Consider the following 26,267-nt stretch of genomic DNA (forward strand, 5'->3'; position numbering starts at 1 on the left):
CTAGCTATCGTGGATACAAATACTCACTTAAAAAAAAAAAAAAAAAAAAAAAAAAAAAAAAAAAAAAAAAAAAAAACCCACACTGTATGACGTAAAAATCAGAACAATTTCAGATAATTCACTTCTGAAATCCTCCCACCCACCACGTGGCCACTCAAGCGCGCCCCTTTTCCATAGCCGCCACAAGGGGGCAGCTGCGGCCGTAGAGTCGGCTCCGGCACGGCTGCTCGGCCATCCCTTGCTTTTGTCTGGCACGCGGCTCTCGGTAATGGATTAGCTCTGCTGGGGACGTGGGAGGCCCGGGCCCCGCCCCCGGCCGGCGGCGGCCCGGAGCAGCAGTCGCTGCTGCAGGCAGAGCGGATCTGCACGGAGAGGACGAGCGGAGCGAGAAGGGGACGGTGCGCTGCCCTCAAGGCTCCCTTCGGCGCTCAGGGGCGCGGGTACTGACCGCGGGGCCCTCGGACCGGCCCGGGCTCGGGGCGCCGGGCACGGGACCATGGCGCTGCGCGCCCGGGCGCTCTACGACTTTAAGTCCGAGAACCCCGGTGAGATCTCACTGCGGGAGCACGAGGTATTGAGCTTGTGCAGCGAGCAGGACATCGAGGGCTGGCTCGAAGGGATCAACAGCCGCGGCGATCGCGGCCTCTTCCCGGCCTCGTACGTACAGGTGATCCGTGCGCCCGAGCCTGGCCCTCCGGCCGACGGCGGCTCCGGAGCTCCGGCCCGCTACGCCAACGTGCCACCGGGCGGCTTCGAGCCTCTGCCAGCCGCGCCGCCCGCCGCCTTCCAGCCGCTGCTGCAGCCGCAGGCGTCGCCGGGTTCTTTCCAGCCGCCCAGCGCCGGCTTTCCTTACGGCGGGGGCGCCCTCCAGCCTTCGCCCCAGCAGCTCTACGGTGGTTACCAGGCTAGCCTGGGCAGCGACGATGACTGGGACGACGAGTGGGACGACAGCTCCACGGTGGCCGACGAGCCAGGCGCGCTGGGCAGCGGCGCTTACCCGGACCTCGACGGCTCGTCGTCGGCGGGCGGCGGCGCTGCCGGCCGCTACCGCCTGTCCACACGCTCGGACCTGTCGCTGGGCTCCCGCGGTGTCTCGGCGCCCCCGCCTCATCAAGCGTCTGGAGCCAAGAGCTCGGCCACGGTGAGCCGCAACCTCAATCGCTTCTCCACCTTCGTCAAGTCGGGCGGGGAGGCCTTCGTGCTGGGAGAGGCGTCAGGCTTCGTGAAGGATGGAGACAAGCTGTGCGTGGTGCTGGGTCCCTACGGCCCCGAGTGGCAGGAGAACCCGTACCCCTTCCAGTGCACCATCGACGACCCCACCAAGCAGACCAAGTTCAAGGGCATGAAGAGCTACATCTCTTACAAGCTGGTGCCCACGCATACCCAGGTGCCGGTGCACAGGCGCTATAAGCACTTCGACTGGCTGTATGCGCGCCTGGCGGAGAAATTCCCGGTCATCTCCGTGCCCCATCTGCCCGAGAAGCAGGCCACTGGGCGCTTCGAGGAGGACTTCATCTCCAAGCGCAGGAAGGGTCTGATCTGGTGGATGAACCACATGGCCAGCCACCCGGTGCTGGCGCAGTGCGATGTATTCCAGCATTTCTTGACCTGCCCCAGCAGCACGGATGAGAAGGCCTGGAAACAGGGTAAGCGGAAGGCTGAGAAGGATGAGATGGTAGGCGCCAACTTCTTCCTCACCCTGAGCACACCACCTGCCGCCGCCCTGGACCTGCAGGAGGTGGAGAGCAAGATCGATGGCTTCAAATGCTTCACCAAGAAGATGGATGACAGCGCGCTGCAGCTCAACCACACTGCCAACGAGTTTGCGCGCAAGCAGGTGACTGGCTTCAAGAAGGAGTATCAGAAAGTGGGCCAGTCCTTCCGGGGCCTTAGCCAAGCCTTTGAGCTGGATCAGCAGGCCTTCTCCGTGGGTCTGAATCAGGCCATTGCCTTCACTGGAGATGCCTATGATGCCATCGGGGAACTCTTCGCTGAGCAGCCCAGGCAGGACCTGGACCCAGTCATGGACCTGTTAGCACTGTATCAGGGGCACCTGGCCAACTTCCCAGACATCATCCATGTCCAGAAAGGTAAAGCCTGGCCTGTAGGGCAGGCGGCACGGGATGTTCTTTTTTTGTTGTTGTTTTGTTTTTGTTTTTTCGAGACAGGGTTCTCTGTGTAGCCTTGGCTATCCTGGAACTCACTCTGTAGACCAGGCTGGCCTCGAACTCAGAAATCCACCTGCCTCTGCCTCCCAAGTGCTGGGATTAAAGGCGTGCGCCACCACTGCCCGGCAGCACGGGATGTTTTGTTAAGGTTGTTAGTGGTGACTTTGATAGGAGGACCACTCTGGTTTCAGGCTCCTGGTCTTTCTCCATGTCTGGGGATCCTTAGGGTTGTGGACTGTTGGGACTCTGCTTACAGGGTTTTTTAGTGGGTTGTTAAATTGCTCCTTCTAGTCAGGGACTGCCACTCTTCAGAGTGCTAGTGTTTCAGACTGTGTTGTCATTTCAGAATTTGAATAGGCAGTGAAATCAGCGGCTCTGATCTGTAAGCTTGTGGACTGGGCAGAATTAGCAGGGGATTCAGGCCTGGCTAGGCATCCCTTTGAACACTGCAGGGCTGGCAGAGATAGGAGGGACAATAGGAAGAATGGATGCCTGTGAATAAAGGTAAGTCAGGCTTTCCCCTCAGTTTAGGCTGTGGCAGGGGAGTTTGGCCAACCTTGTTCACAGTGCTGGGGCAGCATGGGAACTTCCTGTGTCAGCTTGCAAAACGGCCTAAAGGCCCTCGACGTTCGGGAACTCCGCTCTTCCTACTCTGGGTTTGGAGTTTGTTAACCAGCTGACATTTGGACCGTTCTTTAGGAAAATGCTGTGGGAGACTAGCTGGGGTGAAATAGGAATGTTGTGTCTGAGAGCATGAATTCGCTGTGGCGGCTTCACGTCAGAGTGCTCTTAGTTGTTTGGGTGTGTTGCTGGTTTTTGTTAAAGCACTGACTTTGCAAATGATTTTTTGTAAACTACAGCAGTCATGCCTGGCTGACCTGAGGTTACTCACAAGCTGGCTTTCTGATGTAATGGCTCCATTGATTGAAAGAGAGATGGTAGGTGTTGCTAGTAAGAACATGGCCTTGCCTCTAGAGGTCCAGTGTGGGGGAGGTGGCAGTCACCTACTGTAGCATCCTGGGCTGGAAGAAGGCTGCATGGATGACCAGATTTGGCCTTGGGTGGGGGTGACCTGCTGCTCACTTCCCTGCCACGTGGGACAGAGCATTTGTAAACATACTTGATCTTTGGCTTTTTCTTTCTTGTATTCGACTAAGTTCTTTCTCGATTGTCTTTCTGGCTCTCTGGAAGCAGACAGAACAAATCTGTGTCAAGCCTTCAGCCATTTGGAAATATCGGTCTCCTTGCCATCTCCTTCCTCTCTGCCCTTTTCCTTCCCCTTCTCAGTGTGACAAGGCCCCAGACTCTTAAATAGGATGGGAGGATGGGGGAAGTTCAAAGGTCTTGAGTCCATTCTTGCTGCTGCCAACTAGTTTCCTAGAGAATAACAACTTTCTTGACAATCTGCAATGTACGAATACAGTCTAAGGCCGAATTAGCTCTTTGAGCAATAATCCTGCTGCTGGCCTGTATTCAGCCGTCATCTGCATTCTTTATGGTCCTAAGTTTTTATGAATCCTTACCTTCTGGGCCACTGCTAATGACAGCGACATTTTAAGTCTTTAAAGCAAGACGTTACCATTTAAATTCCATTGTATTACTTCAGTCAGGTCACATGCTGGCTGCCTACTTAGGAATTTCCCTGAGTTTGTACAGAACGCCTTGGCAGTCACTGAAGGAGGGCAGAACAAGCACAGACACCCGTGGGGGCGGGCAGGTGTCTGCTTCACCTCTGTGTGGGCTCATTCGTGGGTTTTACTGTCAGTCAGGCCTTTGACATAGCCTGCTGTGGAAGCTGTGTATTGGAAAGGCTGTGTTTGTCCTAAGGGCTGCTTGAATGGCCGTGGTTCTTTTAGACTAGTCAGTCATGAACTTTTTTCCCTGAATCCTAACACTTGGATTGTCTCCTGTTGCTTAGGCTCTGGAAATCCTTCCTTTTCAAAACTAGTGCTGTTTTATGTGGTTTAAACAGTTCTAGAGATTAAACATCTGCAGGCATGGGTCATGAATCTTGTTTCTGCTGTCACCTTGGTGTGTAGTGTACAGGAGCCTGTGTTTGCTTACAAGCTGTGTCTGTTAAGGATTGGAAGTACAAATGAGATTAATATTCTGCCCCAGCCTGGGGAAGCTTTCGTGAGCACGCTAGGGAGCTTGGCGACTCTCCTCAACTGCATAGTTGCTGTAGTGTTGGAATGACTGTTTCAACCTGAGCACTTGGGAGTTTGTTTACTGCTTGAGGCTGTTTGGTTTTTTTTGTTTGTTTGTTTTTTGTTTGGTTGGTTGGTTTTTTTCCCCATCCAAGGTCTCAAAGTATAATCACATCAAAGGGCCCAACTGATTTTTGAGAATAGCAACAGCAAAAAAAGAACAGACAAACAAGAACCCAAAGTGTCTTGCCAGTATTTTGTTGTAGGTGATCCAAAGTTTATATTTCTGTTTAAGAAGAAATCTTATAGTTAAGAAATTAAAAACATGTCGTTTCCCCCCCCCCATCCCCCCTCCCAACCCGGTGTTCTCATTGTTTAAGGGAAAGGCAGTGCTTCATTTTGAGTACATGGTAAATTAAGTTAAATCTGACGAGAACCTCAGTTCCTCATGATGATGGTTGTCAGGTAACAAGTGCTTAAGTGAGTTGTGACCAGAAGGTTGGGCAGGAAGCGCAGGCATCTCCATCATTGTTCAGAGTTCCATTGAACAGCACTGTCCCATAGGCTGGGGCTTCAGCAACCCCTCTCCTGAGAGTCTCCGGCAAATTAGAAACCTTTCAGTGTGTTTTTGTGGTAGTTTTCCTTCTATTTGGTAATTCTGTGGCAACACCTAACTTCCCTTGTGAGTGTAATTGATGCAGCCCAGGAGGGGAAACAGGTTCTGCTGGCTCCCTGTCTTCCCAGTCCTTTACCCTGGGAGCCTCAGGTCTCAGAACACAACACTGGCCTCCTTTGGGACTCTGAGCCATCCTGGTTGAGACCCCCACTGCAGAATGAGAGTGGGTATTCTTAAATATGGCGGGCTGGCTCCTGCTTAGGCTAACAAAGGTCTTGGTTTAGTGCTTTGAGCAAAGGTGAAGAGAGACATATGGTTTCATCAGCTAAATGATAATTCTAGAATTGTGTTTTTAAATCAGCTAATGGGCTCTTAGCTAACTAGACCTGCGTAGTTTAATGGGTGAAATGGGTGAAGTGGAGGCTGGAGGGGTTGCTGTAGTCTGTAGTAGTCTGGAGGGAAATTTAGAATATGCAGTCGTGGTTGTTCTTGACTTAACAGGAGTGCTCTCAGCTCTGTGGACGGTCTGTAGGCAGTGTGTGTGCTCAGCTCTGGCGCTGCCCTGGAAACCCTGTGGCTCTGAGTTTGCTTCCCTCAGTGGTAGCGTTTTATTTTCTCTCTGTTTATCATTCCTGCCCGCAGTGCGCTTTGATAATGCCGAAGCCCAGTGGCTTCGAGGTGGCGGTATATGGGAGAGTGTTTATTATGGGAGTCACCGCACATTCCCTTTGCTTTCCAAAGATGCAATGAGACAATGAGCTTCTCCAGTTAATGAAAGCTACATCTGCATGGCAGCAACCCATGGTTTAAAAGTTTTCCATTTATCTCTTGGTATCACAGTAGGGAACGACCATAACAGTAAAATGAGGAGGCCCCTGGTTTTCGCCTTCGCTTATAAATGTAGGCCTAGAGGGAGCCAGGTAGAGCAGTTTCTTTATTCCAAAGAAAAAGTCATCAGGCCATGATGAAAGATAACCAGTGTGAAGAAGAATCTTAGGACGGGGTCTCCAGAGCTATAGCAGTGCTGCCCAGTGGAACTTTCAACAGTGACAGATGCCTGTCCGTGAGATTGGGTTTGTGCCCTGAGAAGCAGGACTAGAGAGAAAGGGGGTCCTGTCTTCACACTCTTCACTTGATGCTGCAAACTCTATTTCTTTGCTCTCTAAATGTTCCAGATGGCACTGCCTTTTCAACCAAAAACTAGCCCTAGGACCTGAGGCTTGGAGGCAAGAAGCTGGCCTGCCTGGCCTGCTGGGTAGGATTTCACCACTGTACTGCCTTTCACCCACCTGAGGAGGGTTGGTCCTGTGGCCCTCAGACATTAATTAAAGATAGCCAGCGTCCGGGCAGGGCAGACAAGGTGAGGCCTTGGTGCCCCAGATTTCATTCAGTGCCCCTGTCTCCTGTGCTAAAAATAGCCTGAAGAAGGTGGTGCCAGGAATACAGAGAAAGGGCCAAGGAGGCAGGCTGTTTGCAAGTTCATCCTTTTGAAACCCCTGGGCCCAAAATTGAGGCGGGTCCTTCTTTGAGTTTAACTGCTTTATCTCAATTGGATCATTTCTCCCTCCCCCTCACTGTTGACTTCATTTCTAGATGTGACCTTTGTCCCAGTTTGTCATTTTCTTAGCAGAACTAAAGTAACCTTTGGTTTTTGAAGTAGAAGAATCAGTTGCTTGGTTAAAGCTTAGATGTGACTGGCCAAGGACCACTCCTCCTCCTGCTCCGCGTCTGTCCTGCCCAGCAGCTGGATGGATGTCTCTCCGTTTGCCCAGCAGTACTTTCTAAGCTTTGAACTCTCCAATCCTGTCTGCCCCACTGGGAAGCCAATCACAGCTGAACTGAGAGGTGGCAGGGGATTTTCATTCCTTGCCAGTTCCATCAGGAACTCTTGGCACCCCTGGGTTCCATGGGACTTCCCTTCTTGATGAGAAATGACACCCTGTCAGGTCACCTTAGGGTTTCCAAGCACGAGAAATTCTGTGACTCACTAGGAAACAAGAAATTTCCTTTAAACTTAGGTTCCTTTTTGCCAGCTGTATAAAAATCTGCTGTATTATTTCTAATGTTTTAAAACCAGAGTTAACGATTAAATTGGATTGTATCATTTCTGAAGCCAGTAATGCATGATTGTCACCAGTAAAGTGGTCCGGTAGCTGAGCTGTGTTTAATGGGATTGTATCCAGAAGACAGACTGGACCACCTGGCAGCTGGTGTTTAGGCAACACAGACTAGATTTTTTTGGAGGCACAGACAGCACTCTGATCCTCAGTGAGTTCTGGATGGCTGATACATGGTGGGTGAGCATCCTGCTGAGGCAGAGTGGTGCTGAGCCAGGTTGCTGAGAGCCTGGGGATAATGGAAACAAGGTGTGTTCTTAGTGCACGGGTGGCACAAAGGAGGTGGCACAAGGGAGGTTGCGAGGCTTGGGCCTGACAGTTGAGCTGCAGCGGCCAAGAAGTCTTGTGTGTAGCTTCATGGCTCTGCACCAGGCCTGTATAGACCAGCGTGGGGTCTGTGCATGAGTGAGTAGAACCAACTTGGAACAGGTAATTGGAACCTCCACAATGTCTGGTGGCAAGGTGGGAGACGTCCTCAAGGCCGTCATGAAGATTATGATCTTCATGTAAGTTCTCAGTAGCTACTTACTTACTAAATGTTCGGTTTTAAGAACAGGAAGGTGCTTTCAAAGAATGGGAATTAATTTCCACTGAAACACAATTCATATAAAGTGTACCTTCCCTCCCAGCAGCCTGTTACCACCGAACTGCAGGCACAGGCAAAAGCTGGAGGGATCGACAGTACAGCACTGGGTATTCTGTTTTAATCAGGTTGTTCTATAGTGAGTACCAGAAGTATTGCTGTATCAGAGGGATAAATGGAAATAGTATCTGGAATGGTCAGTATATTGTTCACATTAGATAGACTAGTTTTGTGCAGGAGCAGATGCCTTCAACATTTCTAAGCATCCTTCCCCACATCTGTGCAGATATGACTTTCTGGATTTCCTAGATACTGCTTTTTTGTTTAGATGATTTTTACTTTGTTAAATAACATAATTTCTATATTGTAGGTAAAACAGCCCAAGACTGCAGTAAACATTTAGATATTGTTTCAGGCCGGTTTCAATGCTGTTTTGTCTGACCACGTGACTGCAAGCTGGGAGCATGAAAATCCTTTATCAGCTGACAATGTTAAGAACATTAAGTTCAGATCAGTAAACATGTATCCCTGGCTTCATTCATCAGATGCTTCTAGAGGGAAAGTACCTGGCCTCCTGGCCGCCCGTGAGGACTTTCAGCAAACACCTCTGCAAATTCTAGAACCCGGATGAGGGATATAATGAATGGGGCCAAAAAGCAATTGGTTGGAATGCTTTTTTTTTTTTTTCCTGTCTGCAAAGAGAACTTTATTTTGAACTTTAAATTCAATCTCCTTTCCCAAAATAAAAGAAAATCAATTAAATAGTTTACTTTTCATATTGTGACCAAACACCTGATACTAGCTGTCTCGGAGGGTATATAGGCTGATTAAGCTGTAGTTCGAGTACTTCATCCAGGGTGTTGGGTACTTCCTACCCCCCCCCCCCCTTTTTTTTTTTTTATGGCTTTGTAACTCATGCTGTGATTGGGTTTTTCCTCTGTGCGTTATTTAGTGGATTGGGTGATGGTCACAGGGAGAAAGGCACAGTCATTAAGTTTATTCATAGGGGCTTCTAAAAAATAAACTCAATTTTTTTGCATAAATATTTAAGTAGACATCATAACCTAAGCACTGCCAAGCTTACATCGGTGACCCAAGTGATTGCCGCCCTTGTGTAGGTAGCTTACATTCTAGCAGGGGGAGACAGTGAAAGACAGACACAGCAAACCGTAGTGCACAACAGATATGATACTTGTTCAGAAGTGGAGCAGGGGCAGGAGGGTGTAGGAGGCAGGATGGACCACAGAGGAGTATGGTCCGCAGACCTCACTGAAAAGGTGGATTTAGGCAGCACTGTGAAGGAGGGAAGTTGCAGGCATTGCAGTGGAGGACTGTGCAGGGCTTCCTCTGTAACAAGGCTGTGGACTAGGGAGGTTGAAGAACAGCCAGGAGGTCAAAGGTTGGGTCTAGAGGCCGTCACAGTAGGAGAGGCAGTCACAGAAAATCACATTGGTACGGCTTTGTGGGTTATTGTCAGGACGTGTTAAAAGTTCAAGCAAGATGGATCCTCTTGGAGGAACTTGAGCGAAAGGATGGCATCCATTTGGCCATTCCCAGTTATGCTGAGAAAAAGAATGGCACAGAGACTGGAGAGGGTACAAACAGGAGACCAGTAGAAGTGGCAAGGAGGTCCCAGGCACCCGAGATCTGTGTTGAAGATGCAGTCTGCAGGTTAGAAGGGACTTTTGTTTAAGCCTCGTAGATAGATTGCATCTCCTTGCAGAAGCACAGACAGAAACCCCAGATCTGGCCTCAGTGCTTGGAGTCTTCTATTGAGGGCACACCCCTTTCTAAGCAGTCCTGTGTTGGGCTTGGTGATCGTCTGGAATTTGGTGTCTCCCCTTTGTGTTCCTGCATTATATAGCTACACTAATTTATATGTTTGTAGTAAGTGCTTAATACATGTTTGTAGAGTAAATGTGGGGACTTATTATAATAATAATAAACTTGTTGGCTGACTTTGAGAGAGATGTTTTCAGTGACTTAGGGGGTGCTTTTGTTTTCATTTAAAAGTGCACAGGATCTGAAGGTAGGATCTGCATATACTTTATGGTTGAAGACATTAATATGTGAGTGATTTTAAAGTCTTAGATTTACGTGGCTTTGAAGTGACTTTCGAAAATTCACTGGAAGGAGGGACATGAATACGTACCTCATGATATTTTTTTGTCTGGAGTGCTTGGTGTTTGAACATGTAGAGATATAGTTCACAAACACGCACTTCTTTATGGAGCCCTTTTTGTTCAATTTGGAGCACAAAGACGTGTGTGAATTGTGTTATTGATGACCGTGGATTCCTGGAGCTCAGAGCAGGTGGTGCCTCATGGAATTCACTGTTCTGTTGGGTAGGATGTGTGTACAGAGGATCCAGATAAAAGGCAAATTCACCTCAGAATAAGTGTATGAGAATCCAGGAGATCGAGAGAGAAGGGTTGTCAGCTCGCATTAGCAATCTGTGTGGTCTGGGTGGAGGGAGGGTATTTGGTTTCTACTTTGAAAGATAATCGTATTTGACTTTTGGAAGAACATAGATGGAGACTACCCGCTTGGTCGTGGATATGCTTTAGAATGGGTGTGATAAGCAGCAGGACCATTGGTGCTAGAACCAATGAAGTCTGTGAAGGAATGTGTACACACATGACACACACACAGTCGTGGCATAGACTGATAGAAGTAGATCAGGAGAAGGTATTCTTAGTTGCACAATTTTGTTCTAAGATAAGTTTTGAAAGCAATTGCAGATTTGCAAGCAGGAAGGGAACAGTTCCCAGACTAAAGAAACTGTGTATGCAAAAATCAGTCCTGGCAGGCTCTCAGAATCAGCTGGGCCCACCCATCTATTGAATCTGAATGTCAAATGCATGCTGTGTGGACATTAGTGGTTTTCAAAAAGTGCTTATATTACTGTTAAGTTTCTGGGGTTTACAGCTGCTGTTCAGTGTGGTGGAGGGAGTGTTATAAAAGGTGGGTATTAATATGGCCAGGTTAGCATGTCCGTTGGTCATGGTATGAGAAGCTTTTGAAATAATTGAGTCAAGACATAGTGAAATCTTGAATGGAGCTCCGTGTCATGGGATGATGAAGAAGAGACAGGAACTTCTGTCTGTAAAAGTAGACAGAGGGGATATAAAATGAGTATGAAGTGTGGAGCCACCAGCGTAGATGCTGGGAGATAGCTTTAAGCAGAAGTCTTTGGGTTCCAGCCCCGGGGCCAGGTGCACGAAGAAGGTGCTTGTTAGCTAAGGATGGTGCTTATGCTTTTAATGGTTCTGTAAGTGCCTGCATAATAACCCCAGTTTTGCTTGTTGATCTGCAAAGCCTAAAATATTTACCGTCTAGCTCTCAAAGAAAATGTTTGCTGAGCCTCTTGTTAAAGGACAGGCAGGTTAGTGGAATGGAGATACAAGTGTCGATCGCTGCTGTTTATCAAGTTTGCTCTGTCTTTTACTGTTCCAGGCATACGGGGGACATTATGTCACAGTTCTTTGAACAAGTGCTTCACACATCTGTCTTTTATGGAATTAGTGCTTAATGTTTTTAAGCATTGGTATTAGCTCCTGTATCAGCTTCCCAGGGTTGCTTTAACAGGTCACTGTAATCTGGGTGACTAAACAGTAGCAATGTGTTCATTACACTTCTGCAGACTGGCTGCCCAAAATGAAGGTGTTGGCAGAACCATCGCTCCTTCTGCAGAAACCACTTCCATTCTTGGTTACTGACCGGCCTCAGGGTGGCTTGGCTATAGGTGGCCACTCCAGCCATTACCCATCATGACATGGCATCTCCCTGTGTAACTGGCTGGCTGGCTGGCTCTGTCCCTCCTTGCCTGCTCTGTCAGGTGTGCCTGACATTTGACATTAGCTCTCTAATTACGTGTGCAGAGACTGTCTCCCGGAGGATGAGGATTGAGGTGGTGCGGTTCAATTCAGTACAGCTATCCAACCTCCCCTGATGGCGATCCTCACAGCTCAGGCTGAGAGGTTAAATGAATCCTAGACCACACAGCTAACGTGTCAAAAGCAGGATTTGAATTGATCTTTCCCCTGGAACTGGTGTGCTTTTCACTACTAGAATCCTTGCTAGAAAATGAACTTGATTCAGTTGGCAGTTGGCAGTGGCAGCCCGTAGAGGTTTTTCAACTTGATCACTTTCAAAGTAGCTAGCATATTTTAAAGGCCTACCATGTACCAGGTGTGGCACTTCACGTTCTATATTCACTGTGCCTGCTTAAACCTCACGGGAGCTTTTGAGATGGACACTCCTCTATTACCACCACTTCACAGGAGGGAACTGAGTCGTTCCTGTGGAAGCCCGAGGTTCCCACTTGTTACCTAGTGTTCTCTGTAGATCCAACTTTAGGAAGCATGAAGACATGTGCTAGTTAGAGTGGCAGCACTTGGTGTGGTGCTGGTTGTGTGCAGGAGCCTTGTGTTACCTCAGGGAAAGGCTGAGGCCAGCAGTAGGGACAGACAGAGAGAGGATGAGTGGGCCGAGGAGACAGGAGTGGGGCTCAAAGTTATTGCAGGAAATCCTGCGGCTCAGGCTGCTTTGTTGTTTTCTGTTTGTTTTGCATTGTGTTTACAGACTGGTCCCCATATGTAGCCCAGGTTCACCTTGAGTTTATGGATGTCTTCCTCCCCAGCCTAATGCTGCAATTGCAGGCATGCATCCACTATGATGATCCATCATTGTTTTAATTAAAGGAAAAACTCCGGTTTCTTTTGATCTACAATGAAGGGGGCTCTGGCTAAATAAACCAACAGAGAAGCCCCTCTGCTTGAGGCTGGCAGCATAAATGAATGATACCAGCTCCTGACAAGGACCAGCAGAGCCTTCCAGGAGCCTGGGGGTTTATGCCTTTGTATTCACAGGGCACTTGATTCCTGTTGTACACAGTGGATACTCTTATCCAATACAGAGAACAGCATGGCCATCTCTTAATGTGCTTGCTCTTCAAGGCTCCTATTTTGAGTATACCTTTAAACTTGACATTTCTAGGTCCTCTGTTTTCATCTCTGGTTGATTGGTTGTTCTTGTTCTCTTACCCAAGGACATTCAGACATGCCAGAAAAAATACAGGGAAGCAGGGAAAACAAGGGGGTGGGGGAGAGTAGTAGTGGTGGTGGTGATGGTGGTGGTGGTGGTTGTGGTGGTGGTGATGGTGGTGGTGGCAGTGAGGGGGTTTCAGTTTAAAGTGGCTGATTTAGGAACTGCCCCCAAGCTTAGTGATCATCAGGTGGTGTGCAGGGGCAGCCCTCATGGAGTGGGCACAGTGAAAGAAATAAGAGGATCATAATTCAGTTATAAGCTGGATACTATAAGGAGAAAATACTTGACAGCAAAAAATACATCCTCTGGAACTATTTCTGTGGTTCCAGGTTAACACTGCCTGTGCAGCCCAGCCTCCTGGGAAGCCTTGGCTCTGGGCTTCCAGCTCACAGCCCCCAGGCTCCTGTGCCTCCTCCCCCTAGACCTGGCCTGGCTCTGCCCCTGCCCCGTGGGGAGCGTGGGGAGCGTGGGGAGCTTCTTCTCTGTTTAGCAGCCTGTGTAGATTTGATTCTAGCCCAAGCTCCATTGTATCTTCCCAAACAAAAGAAACCAAGATTTTACTTCAACTTGAAGTGCTTTCTGAGTTCAGCTTCTCACTGGTATGATTCTTGGGGTTGTTTGCGAAGAGTCTGCTAACTGTAAGTGCCAGTAGCTGGCTGACACTGCTTAGTGGGATTTTATGTCCAGAAAACATTGGAGAAAAGAAATGATACTTGCTTTGTATTTTTTTTAATGCTCATATTTTTAAAGTCTTCATATAGAGGGTGGCCAGCCTTTTCACCCTGGAATTCAGTCTTCTTCTGAAGTAAAGGCATACTGTGTTCACAGAATCAGAACTACTGTCTCTGTCACGAAGTATTGTAAAACCTCCTTGGTTCTAGAGATCAACTTCAGGGCTTTGCCTGCTGGTCATGGCTCCCCGCTGAGCTAATCCCCACCCAGGTTTAGTATTTCTCAGGAGCTAAAGCATCATAACCTTTATGAAGTTCCAGCTATGGACATTTTGTTGTTAACAAATAAACTGCAAGAGACCCGGTGACTTCAGGCTTCATTTGAGGGAGGAGTCAAACTGAACTTCCGGTTAGTGAGTGTGCCTCTTGGATGTTCTCATCCATGCTGGAGGGTCCTTCTGCCTGACCGCAGTCACTGGAGTCCAGCTGTGTTGCGCTAACTGGTTCTTCAGGGGATAGCAAGGCTTTTACCACGAACAAGCAACTTATTTTGTTATTTTTAGGACCAAACTGAGCTTAGAGAATGGAATTCTGTAAATGCGTCTTTTTGCTGTTGATCTCCATTAACAGGCAGCCAGGGCTCACTCTTGTCTGAGCTGTCTTAAAATAGCTCGACTTCTCTTCACTTAGTGTGCAGTTACAAGTTGAAAGTAAATTCAAATTAATTTACCTTTACATATTTTAGTGCTTGGCTTCAGTGGCCAGTTAAGTCCTTCAAAACTTTGTTTTGTGACCAGGTGTTGTAATCCTGGGACTCTGAGAGACTTAGTTTAAGGGATTGTGAATTCAAGGGTAGGCTGGGCTACCTAGTAGGTCCATGTCTCAAAAACAGATACAAGTTGACAAAATGTTGCTCTCACTGGCAGAGTGCGTAAGTGCGCTCAGATCCTAGTGTGACTTGAATGCACGGAACTCCTGAGGCAGCTTGGATGCTGCTACCAGGCGGACGTCCAGCAGACTGCCCAGGTTCTACATAGCGTATAGAGTGGGTGGAGACCCAAAGGGAGGAAGAAAAGGAGTGGGGAAGAGGCTGATGGAGGGAGGAGGGCTGCCAGGGTGTGGGGACCTGTAGAGGGAGGAGAAGGAAGTAGGTCACCTTGGCTAAATTAGCATTTTCTTTCAGCATCAGTAGCATAGGGGAATGAAACTACCCCAGCCGCCTACTGACCATACTGCCCATCCCTGCACTCTGTCCTCCGCCTGCCCCTAAACACCGAGGCCTCTGTTTTCTGAGAAAGCCTGTGGGAAGACCAAAAAGATATCTACCATGTATGTTTTTGGCACATTTGTGATTTCAAAATCAAATGAGTTTTTACCAACACTCCCCCTTTCTCTTTCAAGGGAAAAAAGCAGCCTTTGGATCCCTGTTGCTTAGTGAGCGGGCCTTTTGTGTTCATGGCTTTTGAGGGACAAAACAGGGACGGCTGAGGTGCTGAGGGAGAATTGTAGGGGGTGCAAAGAGGGAGCCCCGCACCATCCCTGCCAAGTTTTTAAATGGAGTTGGGGCAACTCCTAAGGCCATATATAGCCTGTGAGGAGGGGCTTTTCCTGTCTCTTTTGCTGGGTCTGTTGCGCTAGGAAAGTTGCCTGTCCCAGTGGAGCAGGACAGCCAGGCAGCAGCCGGTTTGCCAGGGCGTTTGTTGACTTGGCCCGGCTTGAGGTGGGTTGTCACTGCACTAAAACCAGAGCTGCAGTGTGCCCAAGGTCTCTGCAAAGGCAGTGGTGTGGAATGTTTGGGAGGCAGTAGCTTTTCACAGAGGGAAATCATTTAATGGCATCGTATGTAAACACTGTCACATGGCGCCGACTTCCTTAGTCATTACTCACTTGTAGAATTTGACTCCTTAATGTTGTGATATTAATAAACTTTGTTAATAATTAAATTTTTGGCTCCATATTTATCGAAAACATGAGTAACATGTTTCTGATAAAGGAGCCAGTGCAAAGACAAGCTTCTCTGGCTTTGCTCGTGGATAAGACTTTGCAAGGGGCCCTACCCTGGTAACACACTAAGGTGGGAAGGGGACAGAAGTGAATCTGAGACCTTGGGGGTTTGTGGAGCTGATTCTAGTGGTGGAAGTGTGGGGTAAAGTTCCTTCCAAAGGTGGTAGGAACTGGGTAGGTGTGAGAAAGAACCTTACTGAAGTTTGCAGTTACAGAGTCTGCATTGGAATTTAGGAAATTTTGTCCATAACCACAAAGTTAAAACATTGGTTTACTTCCTCTTAACTCTCAAAATATGGAACATGAAAGAGTCCCTTTTGGTCTTTTAGGACGACCTGGTCTCTATGGCTAGCACAGGCTAGCCTGGAATTCACTATATTGAGCCTCGTGGTTGGCTTCCTGCATCTGCTTCCAAGTACTGGAATGCAGCATGAGCTTGCGTGCATGCTACCTTGAGATGCTCAGCTCACACCGTACCTATGGATGCCCACAAAGCTGTTAGCAGTCCCCTGTAGACTCCTGTGTAGGGTGAAAGCAACAAGTGCCAGGCTGGCTTGCAGGCGGGAATGGTGGGTTCTTTGAAACACAAAACCCTGGGACATTCTGGACAAGTGACAACCTCTTACTTGTAAGATTCTAGAATTATACCAAAAACTTTCAAGCACCTTTGAGCTTTAAATAAGTAAGGAAGGAAACCTGGCACCAGCAGTGCCCTACACACCCAGGCCTGAGCTGAAGCTCACCTCTCAAGTCTGTCAGGCCTGGAGGATAGGCTTGGGGATTAGTCACTGTCTGTGGAAGCCTTACCTCAGGGGTCTGGCTGCTCCTTTAGAAATAAAACCATTAGCTGAGTGAACTTTTGGTCCTCTTATAGAGGACTCCAGATAATTTGTCCAACTAATTTAATCAGTTAAGTACTCACCAGGAACGTCCCTCTCACCAGAAAGGTCCCTTTCAACATGTGTCTTAGTTTGGGTTTCATTGCCGTGAAGAGACTCCATGACTATGACAGCTCTTATTAAGGACAACATTTAATTGGGGTTGACTTATAGTTCAGAGGTTTAGTCCATTGTCATCATGGCAGGAAGCATGGCAGTGTCCAGGCAGACATGGTGCTGGAGAAGGAGCTGAGAGTTCTACATCTTTTTGGGTTTTTTTTTTTTTGGGGGGGGTGGTGTTGATTTTGGTTTTTTCTGAGACATGGTTTCTGTGTGTAGTGCTGGCTGTCCTGGAACTCTATAGACCAGGCTGGCCTAGAACTCACAGAGATCTGTCTGTCTCTGCCTCCTGAATGCTGGGATTAAAGATGTGTACAACCATCGCCTGGCTATAGAGTTCTTCGTCTTAATCCAAAGGTAACAGGAAGGGAAAGAGACACACTCCCCACAAGTCCACACCTTCTAACAGTGCCACTCTCTATGGGCCTTTGGGAGCCATTTTTATTCAGACCACCACAATGTAAGCTTTTTTTCCCCCTGCCCCTTTGTCCTTTCACAGAGCCCCTCATAGGAGGGGGCTATTAGAGTGTCCTAGAGGCCGGTCTGGTGCTCTGGGACAGCCTTCTGGGGAGGTTGCTTAAGTTTACCTCACTTCAGGCCCCTTCCTGTGCTTGGAGCCCACGTCTGAAGCACATTTCCTGTGGGTGACTCAGGCTGCAACTGGTTTCACCACCTTCCTGTAAGAAGCGAGTCCTCTGACCCACGAGCGTCCCAACATCTCTGCTGAAGAACACACCATGCTCTATAGCAGACCCTTCAAAGTCAGTGCGTCTCTCCTGCTCGGGTTATTCCAGGCGTGGCTGTCTGTTAGCCCAGTAACGTCCCATTAGGAACCGTTCCCACCCATCGCTTACACGCTTTCCTGTTATTTACTAGCACAAGTTCACTATGTGGAAACAGGATTTTACTGTGATCTTTTTTGTACACATTGGGAATATACCTTGAGCATCGTCCCGCCCTCATGTTCTCTTGTCTCCGCCCCTTCCTTCCATGTAGTTCCCCTTCTTTCTACTTTCTCGTTTTCCTCTTCAAAAAGAAAAAAAAAAAATCTAGATTTTGCATGAGAAACGTGATATTTTTGTCTTTTAAAGTGAGTATTATATTTCACTTCATGTGGGATTCCCCCGACACCGACACCATGTTGCAGTGCTGCTGTGTGAGCGTGTATGCACCAGTGTCTACCTCTGTTAGATCTCTCACTGAATCTGGAGTTAGACTGCCAGAGACTCTCCTCTAGCCCAGAGACCCTATGCCTCTGCCCCCTGCCCCCGCATGGCAGTATGTGGGGTGTGTTGCAAGGGCACTCCCCTGTGTCTAGCTTTTATGGGGGTTGTGGGTGCCAGGCTTGCACAGACCTGACTGAGCCACCTCTGCGGCCCCAATTTGTACGTCTTTATCGCAGAATAATACTCCATTCTCTATGCCCGCCACATTGTCCTTATTCATGTATTTATTGAGGGGCACCTTGGCTGACTCCAGAATTTACCTCCCGTGATTAAAGCTGGTAATCGTGAGGTGAGGTGTCTGTGGTGTGTGTGCTGGTTTTCCTGCAGCGTCTGCAGCACCTTACGGTCCACCAACCCAGTGTACACCCCGCTTCACAACACCATGTGCTCGAGGCGTTTGCTTTTCTCCTCTGGTTCTCTCTTGTTTTTTCTTAACTTGGCGACATCCATTCCGACCATGGTGAGAGGGAACATCCCTGTCGTTAGGATTTCTGCCTTCCTGATGACTGGAATTTCTTCATGTGTATCTCGTCTGTACTTGTTTGAGAACTGTTCACTTGCCGTTTTTCGGTCTGGCCTTTATGTTCTTTCCTTTCTTTCAGAAACTGCCACCCTAACTGTGGGCATCGCAGGATCTTTGGTTTAACAGTGCCTCCTTGACCTTGGACCTTGGCACATAGTTCCTCACCCCTCCCTTCATTTCCCTCTTTGGTTTTAAAGCGACATGGCGATACTACGTGTTGTGTAGTGGTGCCACTTAAGAAGCGGAGCCTCCGAGACCTTCACTTGTTTCCCCCATTGATTCTCTGGTGGAAATGTGTGGTCCCTTTGTTCTGTGCTGGGCAGAGTTTGTAGCCTTTATCTTACTGTCTTCCAAAGTTGGAGACAGCTTCAGGGTTGCGTTCCTGTGCCATCGCAGGCTGTAGTGTGTGCGCCTCTGCTATTGTCCCCCAAACCCTTCAGAGTGCACACACTGTTAGAGAAGGAGCAAGCCTGCTTTGAGCTGACTCTGCCCACTTTTCCTCCCCAGCTCTCCTTATATGCTAGGTTTGATGGGAAATTTTGCAAACTGCTTTTATTTTGAAAACACGAAAAGATGGGAAGTGTGGGGAGTTGCTCAGAATTCCCAGCTAGAGAACTGTCAGCTGCAGGAATGGACAACTGTACAAAAACCAAGTCCTAGCCCACTTCCCACAGAAGCTGGTCAGAGCATCACTGTCAGGAAAATGTGTTTACTTTGCTCTGGGGAGAACTCAGAAGACAGAGCTCAGTGAGTGGAGGTGGGGCAGACTGAAGCTTCTAGAACCCTAAAAGTAGTTCTCTTTCCCTCTCAGGTGCTCACATACTCTCTGTGTGTGTCTATGGTTTGGGCTGTTTACGTCTGCCAGTGTTCCATTTACTCCCAGTCTGGAATAGTAAAGGAATTGTAATAATTAATCTTGTTCATAGGAAGGAAAACACTCCAGCTACCTGTCTATTTGTTAGAGGTCATAAAACACAAAGTTTTAACAGCTTTCCTGTGCAAAAATAATTACTTTTTAAGAAAAAGAAACTTTATGTTGCTTCAGATGTGAAAGCCCCCTGAGTTATGATTCTGGACTTTATAGGTGAGCCAGGTTGCTGGTCCACACCGAAGCTGTGTTGTAGACGGCTGGTGGTTTTCTTCCATTTAGTGTCTCAGTACAATTCTATCAGTTTGTTTTCTTTTTAATCATCTTGCTTTCTTTTGAAAAGTAGTTCTAGGAGGAACTAAGTTAGCTATAAATCATAGAAGACATTATTTAAAGAGATTGCTCTACATCCTGAGTGACAGAGGGGTGCAGTTTGAGACAGGGCCTTTCTGTGTAGGCTAAGAGTTCCCTGGTGGAGGCAGAACCCTCTTGAGTGTGCACAGCTCTCACCAGTGAGAGTACACGTTCACACCTTCACATACCGTTTACATGTTCTCGACTGTTTTAGGCGTACTTTGTTACCTCAAAAAAGATTCGAGTCCTTGTATGAGAGCCACATTTTCATGGACACGTTTCCTGCTCATCTCTCTGTTGCAGACTTGACGTACTATGCCAGCAACCTTGAATTTCATCAAATGGGTCATCTGGAATTCCAAGTGGAATTGGCTCTTGGCACTCATTCTACCATCCACTCAGTCCTGTCCTTTTATATTTACAATAGTGAGTTGTCTTTTGCCAGAATGTTACGGTTTACCCATCAAATAAACCCAGACATTCCTAAAGTATGGTAATCTTTTGGCTTGGAGTTGACAGTTTGTGTCATCTTCCGTAGCATCTAAGTAGATGGAGAAAAAGAGAAGAAATACAAAAACTCCCTTCCAGGTTTGAGTTTGTGTTTAGACTTTCAGATACTGTAGTGTGTACTTTTTCAATATTTAACCATACATCTTTAAGTATAAAAAGTGTTACAGATTCAGTTAGTAAGTTGAATTAGGTTAGTAAAAGAAAACTGTCAAACATAAACAGTTTCTTTTAAACATTCAGAGTGCCCTTTGAATTACATGTTTAAAACAAAAGTCAGGGGCTGGAGGGATGGTTCCTTGTGTAAGAGTACTGTACTGAGCACGAGGACCTGAGTTTGGATCTCAGCTTCTACCTCACAAAGCTGGGTATGGTGTCACCTCCTGGTAATCCCAGGACTCTGGGAGGAGAGGAGACAGGAAGGTCACTGGGCTTGCTAACTCTGGTCTTGCTCCAAGTTCAGTGAGATAATAACATTATAAGGGAATAAGGTGGAGAATGATAAAACAAGGCACCACACTCACGTACACACGTCCTGTCCATCCTCCCTTGCCATACACACATGTGTGCATTCACGTGTGAGCACACCAGACACACGCACGCATGCATGCACGCATGTGTGTGCACACCAGCAGTCTGCAGCCAGGAGAGAAGCTTTGGCTGTAGGTAGGACCCTCTCTCCCCTTCCCGCCTTGCTTGCCTGTTCAGGCTCCTGCTCCTTTTTTGCATAGTTAATGGTATTTGCTTTGAAATCAGTTACACATTCAGATCCCACCTCTCTCGGGGTTACCTGGGTGAGTCTCAGGCTCATATGGTGAACAACTCTCAATTTCCTTGTTCAAATAGGAGTAGTGATATCTGCAGTAAGCTGTAGTGAGGCCACGGGCAGTGTGCATGGTGCCTGGCATATATTAGGGCTGTCTTTGACAATGACCATTTACTTACTGTTTGTCCGTTCCCTAATCTGTCTCCTTCCTATATCCCCACTACCCTTAGCACAGCACATGGCCTCTAGCTGACCCTTTGAGCAACCGTAGTAAAGCTAGCCTGAGGAGCATTTTCTGTCGTGTCATGATTTGTGTTACCTTGGGAAGGCACATCTGGTTCCCATGCAGAATTCTGAGCTTTGTGGTATTGTATCACTGTGTCTGGCTGGTGCGTCTGTCCTGAGTGTGCTTGCCACATGGTCCCCTGGTGAGCTCACAGAGGGTTGGGAGTCGAGGACACGTGTTTGATTTTACCTGTTCCACAAAGTCAACACAGTAAGCACATTTGGGTCGCCATCACATTTGGGTCACCATCGGTATTCCTTACATAGATGAGTTAAAGCCGGTGCATGGGCGGTAAAAGGAACAGCTCCATACCATTGACCTAATAGAGTCACAGGTGGAAGAAAACTCAGTCTTGAAGGTTCTTGGCCCCTTGAACACTCAGACTTGGAAGCCTTGGCAGTTCTAACTGCTCAGAGTTCCTTAGCCTTTAGTTTAGGGGGGCATACACACGTTCCTGGGCCGTGTTTCACTCCCAAACGCCCTTCTCTGCTGAAGAGCCAGAACACCACAGTGAGACAACCATTATATACTGCACCAGCACCTGAGCAGGGCGTGCACTGTGCAGCCATGGCAGCACACTGTGTGGCTCAGTGGTCAGTGGTAGAGTTTGTCTCTTGTGTTTGCACCCCGGACTGTGGCTTCCAGAGGCACACAGTCAAATCACAAAGACCTCTTCTCTCCTCTTCCTGCCATTTTTAAATCATGGATTCTTATATCTTTGGAAGTCTTTTGAACTATTTTTTTCTCTAGAGTGTTGCCCCTCTAGAGTGTTCAAGTCTCTTTATCTTTTATATCTGTACATATGTGGGAAGCCTGTACAAACGTAACAGAGACACTCACTTATATTCCAAAAACGCATGTGGGGGTGGGGGGTACGGTCGTTTTAACAGGAAGCAGGCAGGGCCAGGCATGGTGCACATCTTTAATTCTGTACTCAGGATGCAATGACAGACTGTTCTCTGTGAGTTCTCTCTCTTCCAGGCCAGCCAGGAGTTTACAGTGAGACCCTGTCACACACACACACACACACACACACACACACACACACACGCACGCACGCGCGCGCGCAATGATACAGAGCAGGCATATGTTAAAACTTTACTGATGCTGTCAGGCTAGGAGAAATGTTGAAGGTGTCAAGTCTTGAAACCACGTGTTGCCTCAGGGGGATCCTAGCTGCCTCTCTGCCTAGCAAAGCATCCTTCTCAGTGGCAGGGTGGAATGATGCCAGAAATGATGTCTACCCCTGCTGGGCTGTACCCTGCTGCTCTGGGACTCTGCCCATTTCAATGAAAGGTCTCATTTAGAAAGAGCTCATGAAAAATGTGTGGTATGTACATTTCTCCACAGACACACATTTCTCTTGGTAAAATTTGCTGTTGGCAGGTTTTCACTTTTACTCTGGATAGTGTGAAGCAGGGGCGGGGCCACACCGGAGTTCGTTGGTAGAGCGTGGCATATGTGAGGTGATCCTGTGTTTTCTACAAAAAGTATCAACATAGCATTTTGAAAAGCACACTGTTTATTTAGCCTTAGTTGAATACTGGTTTACTCTCTGAATTTTCAGATTTGAAGGAAGTTAGAAACAAGGTGGCCTCCCCGGGGAAAATCGAGCTCATAACTCTGAATAGATTTCTCCTCAGGCATCACACTCACAGACTGCTGGGTCCCACTCCTGGCTTCCACGCTCTCTAGTCTCTGCCTTTTAGATGCTTTAGTCATATAAGTTCTACATTCCTTTGGATATCTCCATTCTAAAACTGCCAAAATGTGTTCAGACGATGTGAGCATCAACATTTATTCAGCCCTGAAACCAGTAGATACCTTCATGTCCTGCCTCCCCTGCCTTCTGTGTGGCACATGCTTCTGAGCGAGAGCCCACCTTTGTGTAAAAATGACCAATCCTTCCCTCCCCCCACAGTACTAGATAGAAGCTGTGGTACTTTCGGTGACCTTCTGAAGCAGTCATTAGAGCAAACTTAAAACCCACTGCCCCTGTACCTCTAATCATTCAAGATGCAAGTGTCCCAGTTGTGGTCTCCCAGAAGATGCTGCTGCCCGAGAAGGTACCATGCATACATCACCCCCTGCTGTCAGGCACACCATTTAGGCACAGGCTCTGAGTGAGTCTGCCATGGGCTTGGGTACCCAGACAGCTTCACTATACACTGCAGCACTATCCAGACCCCCTTCCTCCCCCACCATTCTTGATTTCCAGCTTGAATTGGTACTGACATGATTCAGGAATGGCTCTGACCTTATACAGTAGCTCTGTAGTGAGATTTTTTTTTCCCTCAGGAAAGGGGATTCATCCTTTATGAGGCATTATTTCACAAATGACTCTCTTAATATGCATGGTAATAGTCTTAGAGGTTGTGGACGTGAAAAGTGTGGCTTTGGAGTTTATCTTTAAAAGGACAAATTTTTGTACCTTTTTGTTGGATATAGCATGCCAAGAAATACTACAGAGGCTTGCTCAATATGGGACATTGGTCTTGGTAAGTGATGTTGGAGCGCTGGCCAGACTGCTTTATAAATTGGCATTTACAGTCACCATTTTGAATTCCAAAGGATGCTGAAATAGTTTAGACAAGTACTGACAGTATCCAAGTTTCTGTATAATACTTAGCTATGTCACTGGGATGCATATGCATGCATGTATGTATGTATGTATGTATGTATGTATGTATTTTAATTAATTATTGTTTTTGACCACAGGAGCTCTTACCAAAGTAAAGGAGAGTCGTCGGCATGTGGAAGAAGGGAAGATGGAGGCCCAGAAAGCCGACGGCATTCAAGACCGCTGTAACACTATTTCCTTCGCCACGCTGGCCGAGATCCATCACTTCCATCAAATTAGAGTAAGAGACTTTAAATCACAGATGCAGCATTTTTTACAACAACAAATAATATTTTTCCAAAAAGTGACCCAGAAGTTGGAGGAAGCGCTTCACAAGTACGACAGCGTCTAATGGCTGCACATGGGGCTGCGCTCTTGTTTCCAGTTCAAGGACAGTGTCCGCAGCAGAACAGAACTGCTTTCTAAGAGCTGCTGCCAACTCCAGGCGGTGGTACAGGACGGCTGTGTGCTGAGCTGAAACCTGGCTGGATCTATAATTACGTAGGAAAGAAGCAGTTAATATGGTTATGTAGCAGAAATAGTACCACACTTTGTAACTAAATTATACTATGTATGCCTACACTACCATTGTAACTTTTGGATAATGATTATACTATTTGCCTTATTGCTTTTTGAAGTATGGGTATATTAGTGTATACTTTGTAGACCTCAAAACCCATGAAGAGTCTCAAAGAAGCTGGCTGGATAAAAGCCTGCTGTGGATGCCTTTTTAGTCTCATAGATCGAGATTACCTAAATTCAACCTATTCTCTGTTTACAAACTCCAACTAGAGCAGCTATGTGACTTTGTGCCTTTAGACTGGTTGTTTTCCTTTCTGTCCCACCTGTGTTTGAGCCCCAACTTTTCTGATGGCAAGAGTGAAAGGCGGGCGTATTGGTGACAAGCCGATGAAAAACTCCCATTTCTAGGGGCGGTGGGAGAAGCAGTGGCCATCACTCTGCACAGGAAGCGTCGCCTGGTAAGATGCTGGCTGTTAGAGGCATGAGATGTCTCTGGATGTGAAGTCTCGAAGGGGAAAAGGCAGTGCACCATATTCCCTTACAGCTGTAGTACATGGCCTCGACTCAAGTGTCACACAGACTGGGCCTGAGGATTTCAGCAATGCCCTTAGCACGTGGAGAAGGAGGAATCCGATCGATCGGAGATAAAGTATAGAAACAGCAGTGAGAACGCACTCCATCTTAGTTTGGGGGAGGGTCTCCTGTCTTTTTTCTTTCTTTCTTTCTTTTTTAGCTTGAAATTTTCTTTTGATGTTCAGCTTTTTGTTTTTATTTCAAATGGATCTACACTGTTAACTGAATGAGACTCCACTGTGATTCACTCGTTTACTTAATCAAAAAAATTTCAGGGATGTCTGTAAATTTCAGTGTTGTGCGCAATGAGAAGGGCTGTTGGTTGACTTAACAGAGGGACCAGAAATAATTTCTACTTATTCCAGTACTGAAGGAAAAAAAATACTGATTTATACTGTTTTTAAAACTAAATATTGATAAAGCCCCCTCAGAACATTTAACCTTAAAAGTTATTTTGAATATTGTCTTTTATTATTAGAAGGGAACTACAAATGACTGATAAATACCAAAAAGATTCACAAGCAGCTTCATTTAAAAAGCACAAAGAGGTTCTGGTGTGAAATGCCCAAATCTCAAATGTTTTTTGTAGTTGCTGAGTTAAATAATGTGATTCTTTAGTTTACAGATGTAAAAACTGTCACTGAAGGCTGAGGTACCTGTATCTGCCGTCCCTGTGACCTACACTTCCACCACCCCAGAAACCCTGGTACTGATATGGTAGGGGTACAGAGACCAGTCTCAGAGGAGGTGATCCACAGTTACCCAAAAGGGTCAGCTTTCAGAAAGGTCAAAAAAGGAAAGACGAGTGGGATAATGACTTAACAGCACATTTACTCTCTACGAAGTAATCACATATGGGTTGAAATTTTAGGAACAGATTGTGATCATTTTGACCTCTGGTCAAATCCTTGTACTTCAGAACTCTGAGGCAGACGTGGCATCATGTGGCGTTGTCTTTACTGCAGGCGCATGGGACTGTTGCCAAAAGCCCTGTTCTCTTAGAAAGCAACTTCCTCTCGTTGACTGCAAAGTACAGTTAGATAAAGAAAACCCATATATATTTAAAAATTAATTTTATTCCAGAATTTTGGAGGTTATAATGATAGCATTTAAGTTTGAATTGGTATTGAAGAAGCAAGCTCTCCGAGTTTCAAATGATTTGAACGGCACATTTATGTGCCTCTTTGTTTTGATGGTGGTTTGATTTTTTTTTTTCTTTTAATAAAATTACTAAACTTGTGCAATAGTAGCAAGGACATTACCTGAGGTGTCTTGTATGATTGTGCTTTAGCCAGGGTGGACATAGCTTAAATTATAAACTAAAGATTAAAGTACAAAGAAGTATAAAGTTCACGCTGCCTCCTCCCAAGATAACTCTCGTCCTTTCTAACCACGTAGCATAATGCCACCGATTCATGGGACTTTAAATGAATTCTGTGGGTTAATGCAGCAGACTTACTAGTGTCCATTTTCATCCATGATCCTTACTCTCTAACGTTCTTGGTCCTATTGAAACATTTCAGTATCTAAACATACTGCAATGTTAATACCCAAGAGAAAAGCCATTACATGTATGCTGGTCACGTGATCAGCATGGTACCGGTTTTTGTTACTGTTGTTGTTTTGTTTTGTCGTTTCTGTTTTTAAAATAAACTATCACGCCCTTCAA

The 26,267-nt window shown here is 46.9% G+C and overlaps 1 protein-coding gene across 1 annotated transcript; it reads left to right on the forward strand.

Moving 5' to 3' along the window:
• The first annotated feature begins 299 nt into the window (after positions 1-299).
• On the forward strand, positions 300-26,267 carry Snx18 (sorting nexin 18). The gene is made up of 2 exons (XM_034523520.2): positions 300-2,090; positions 23,602-26,267. The coding sequence occupies exons 1-2, from the start codon at positions 497-499 to the stop codon at positions 23,853-23,855; spliced, it is 1,848 nt and encodes a 615-aa protein (XP_034379411.1). The 5' UTR covers positions 300-496; the 3' UTR covers positions 23,856-26,267.

This window comes from Arvicanthis niloticus, chromosome 19 (genome assembly GCF_011762505.2).
Source record: "Arvicanthis niloticus isolate mArvNil1 chromosome 19, mArvNil1.pat.X, whole genome shotgun sequence".
In the NCBI taxonomy this organism is placed as follows: Eukaryota; Metazoa; Chordata; class Mammalia; order Rodentia; family Muridae; genus Arvicanthis; species Arvicanthis niloticus.

Excerpts from the sequence above, each read along its gene's own strand:
- Snx18 (XM_034523520.2), top strand. The coding sequence starts at position 497 with ATGGCGCTGCGCGCCCGGGCGCTCTACGACTTTAAGTCCGAGAACCCC. Across the intron at positions 2,091-23,601 it reads CATCATCCATGTCCAGAAAG|GAGCTCTTACCAAAGTAAAG; the intron begins GTAAAGCCTGGC and ends TTTTGACCACAG.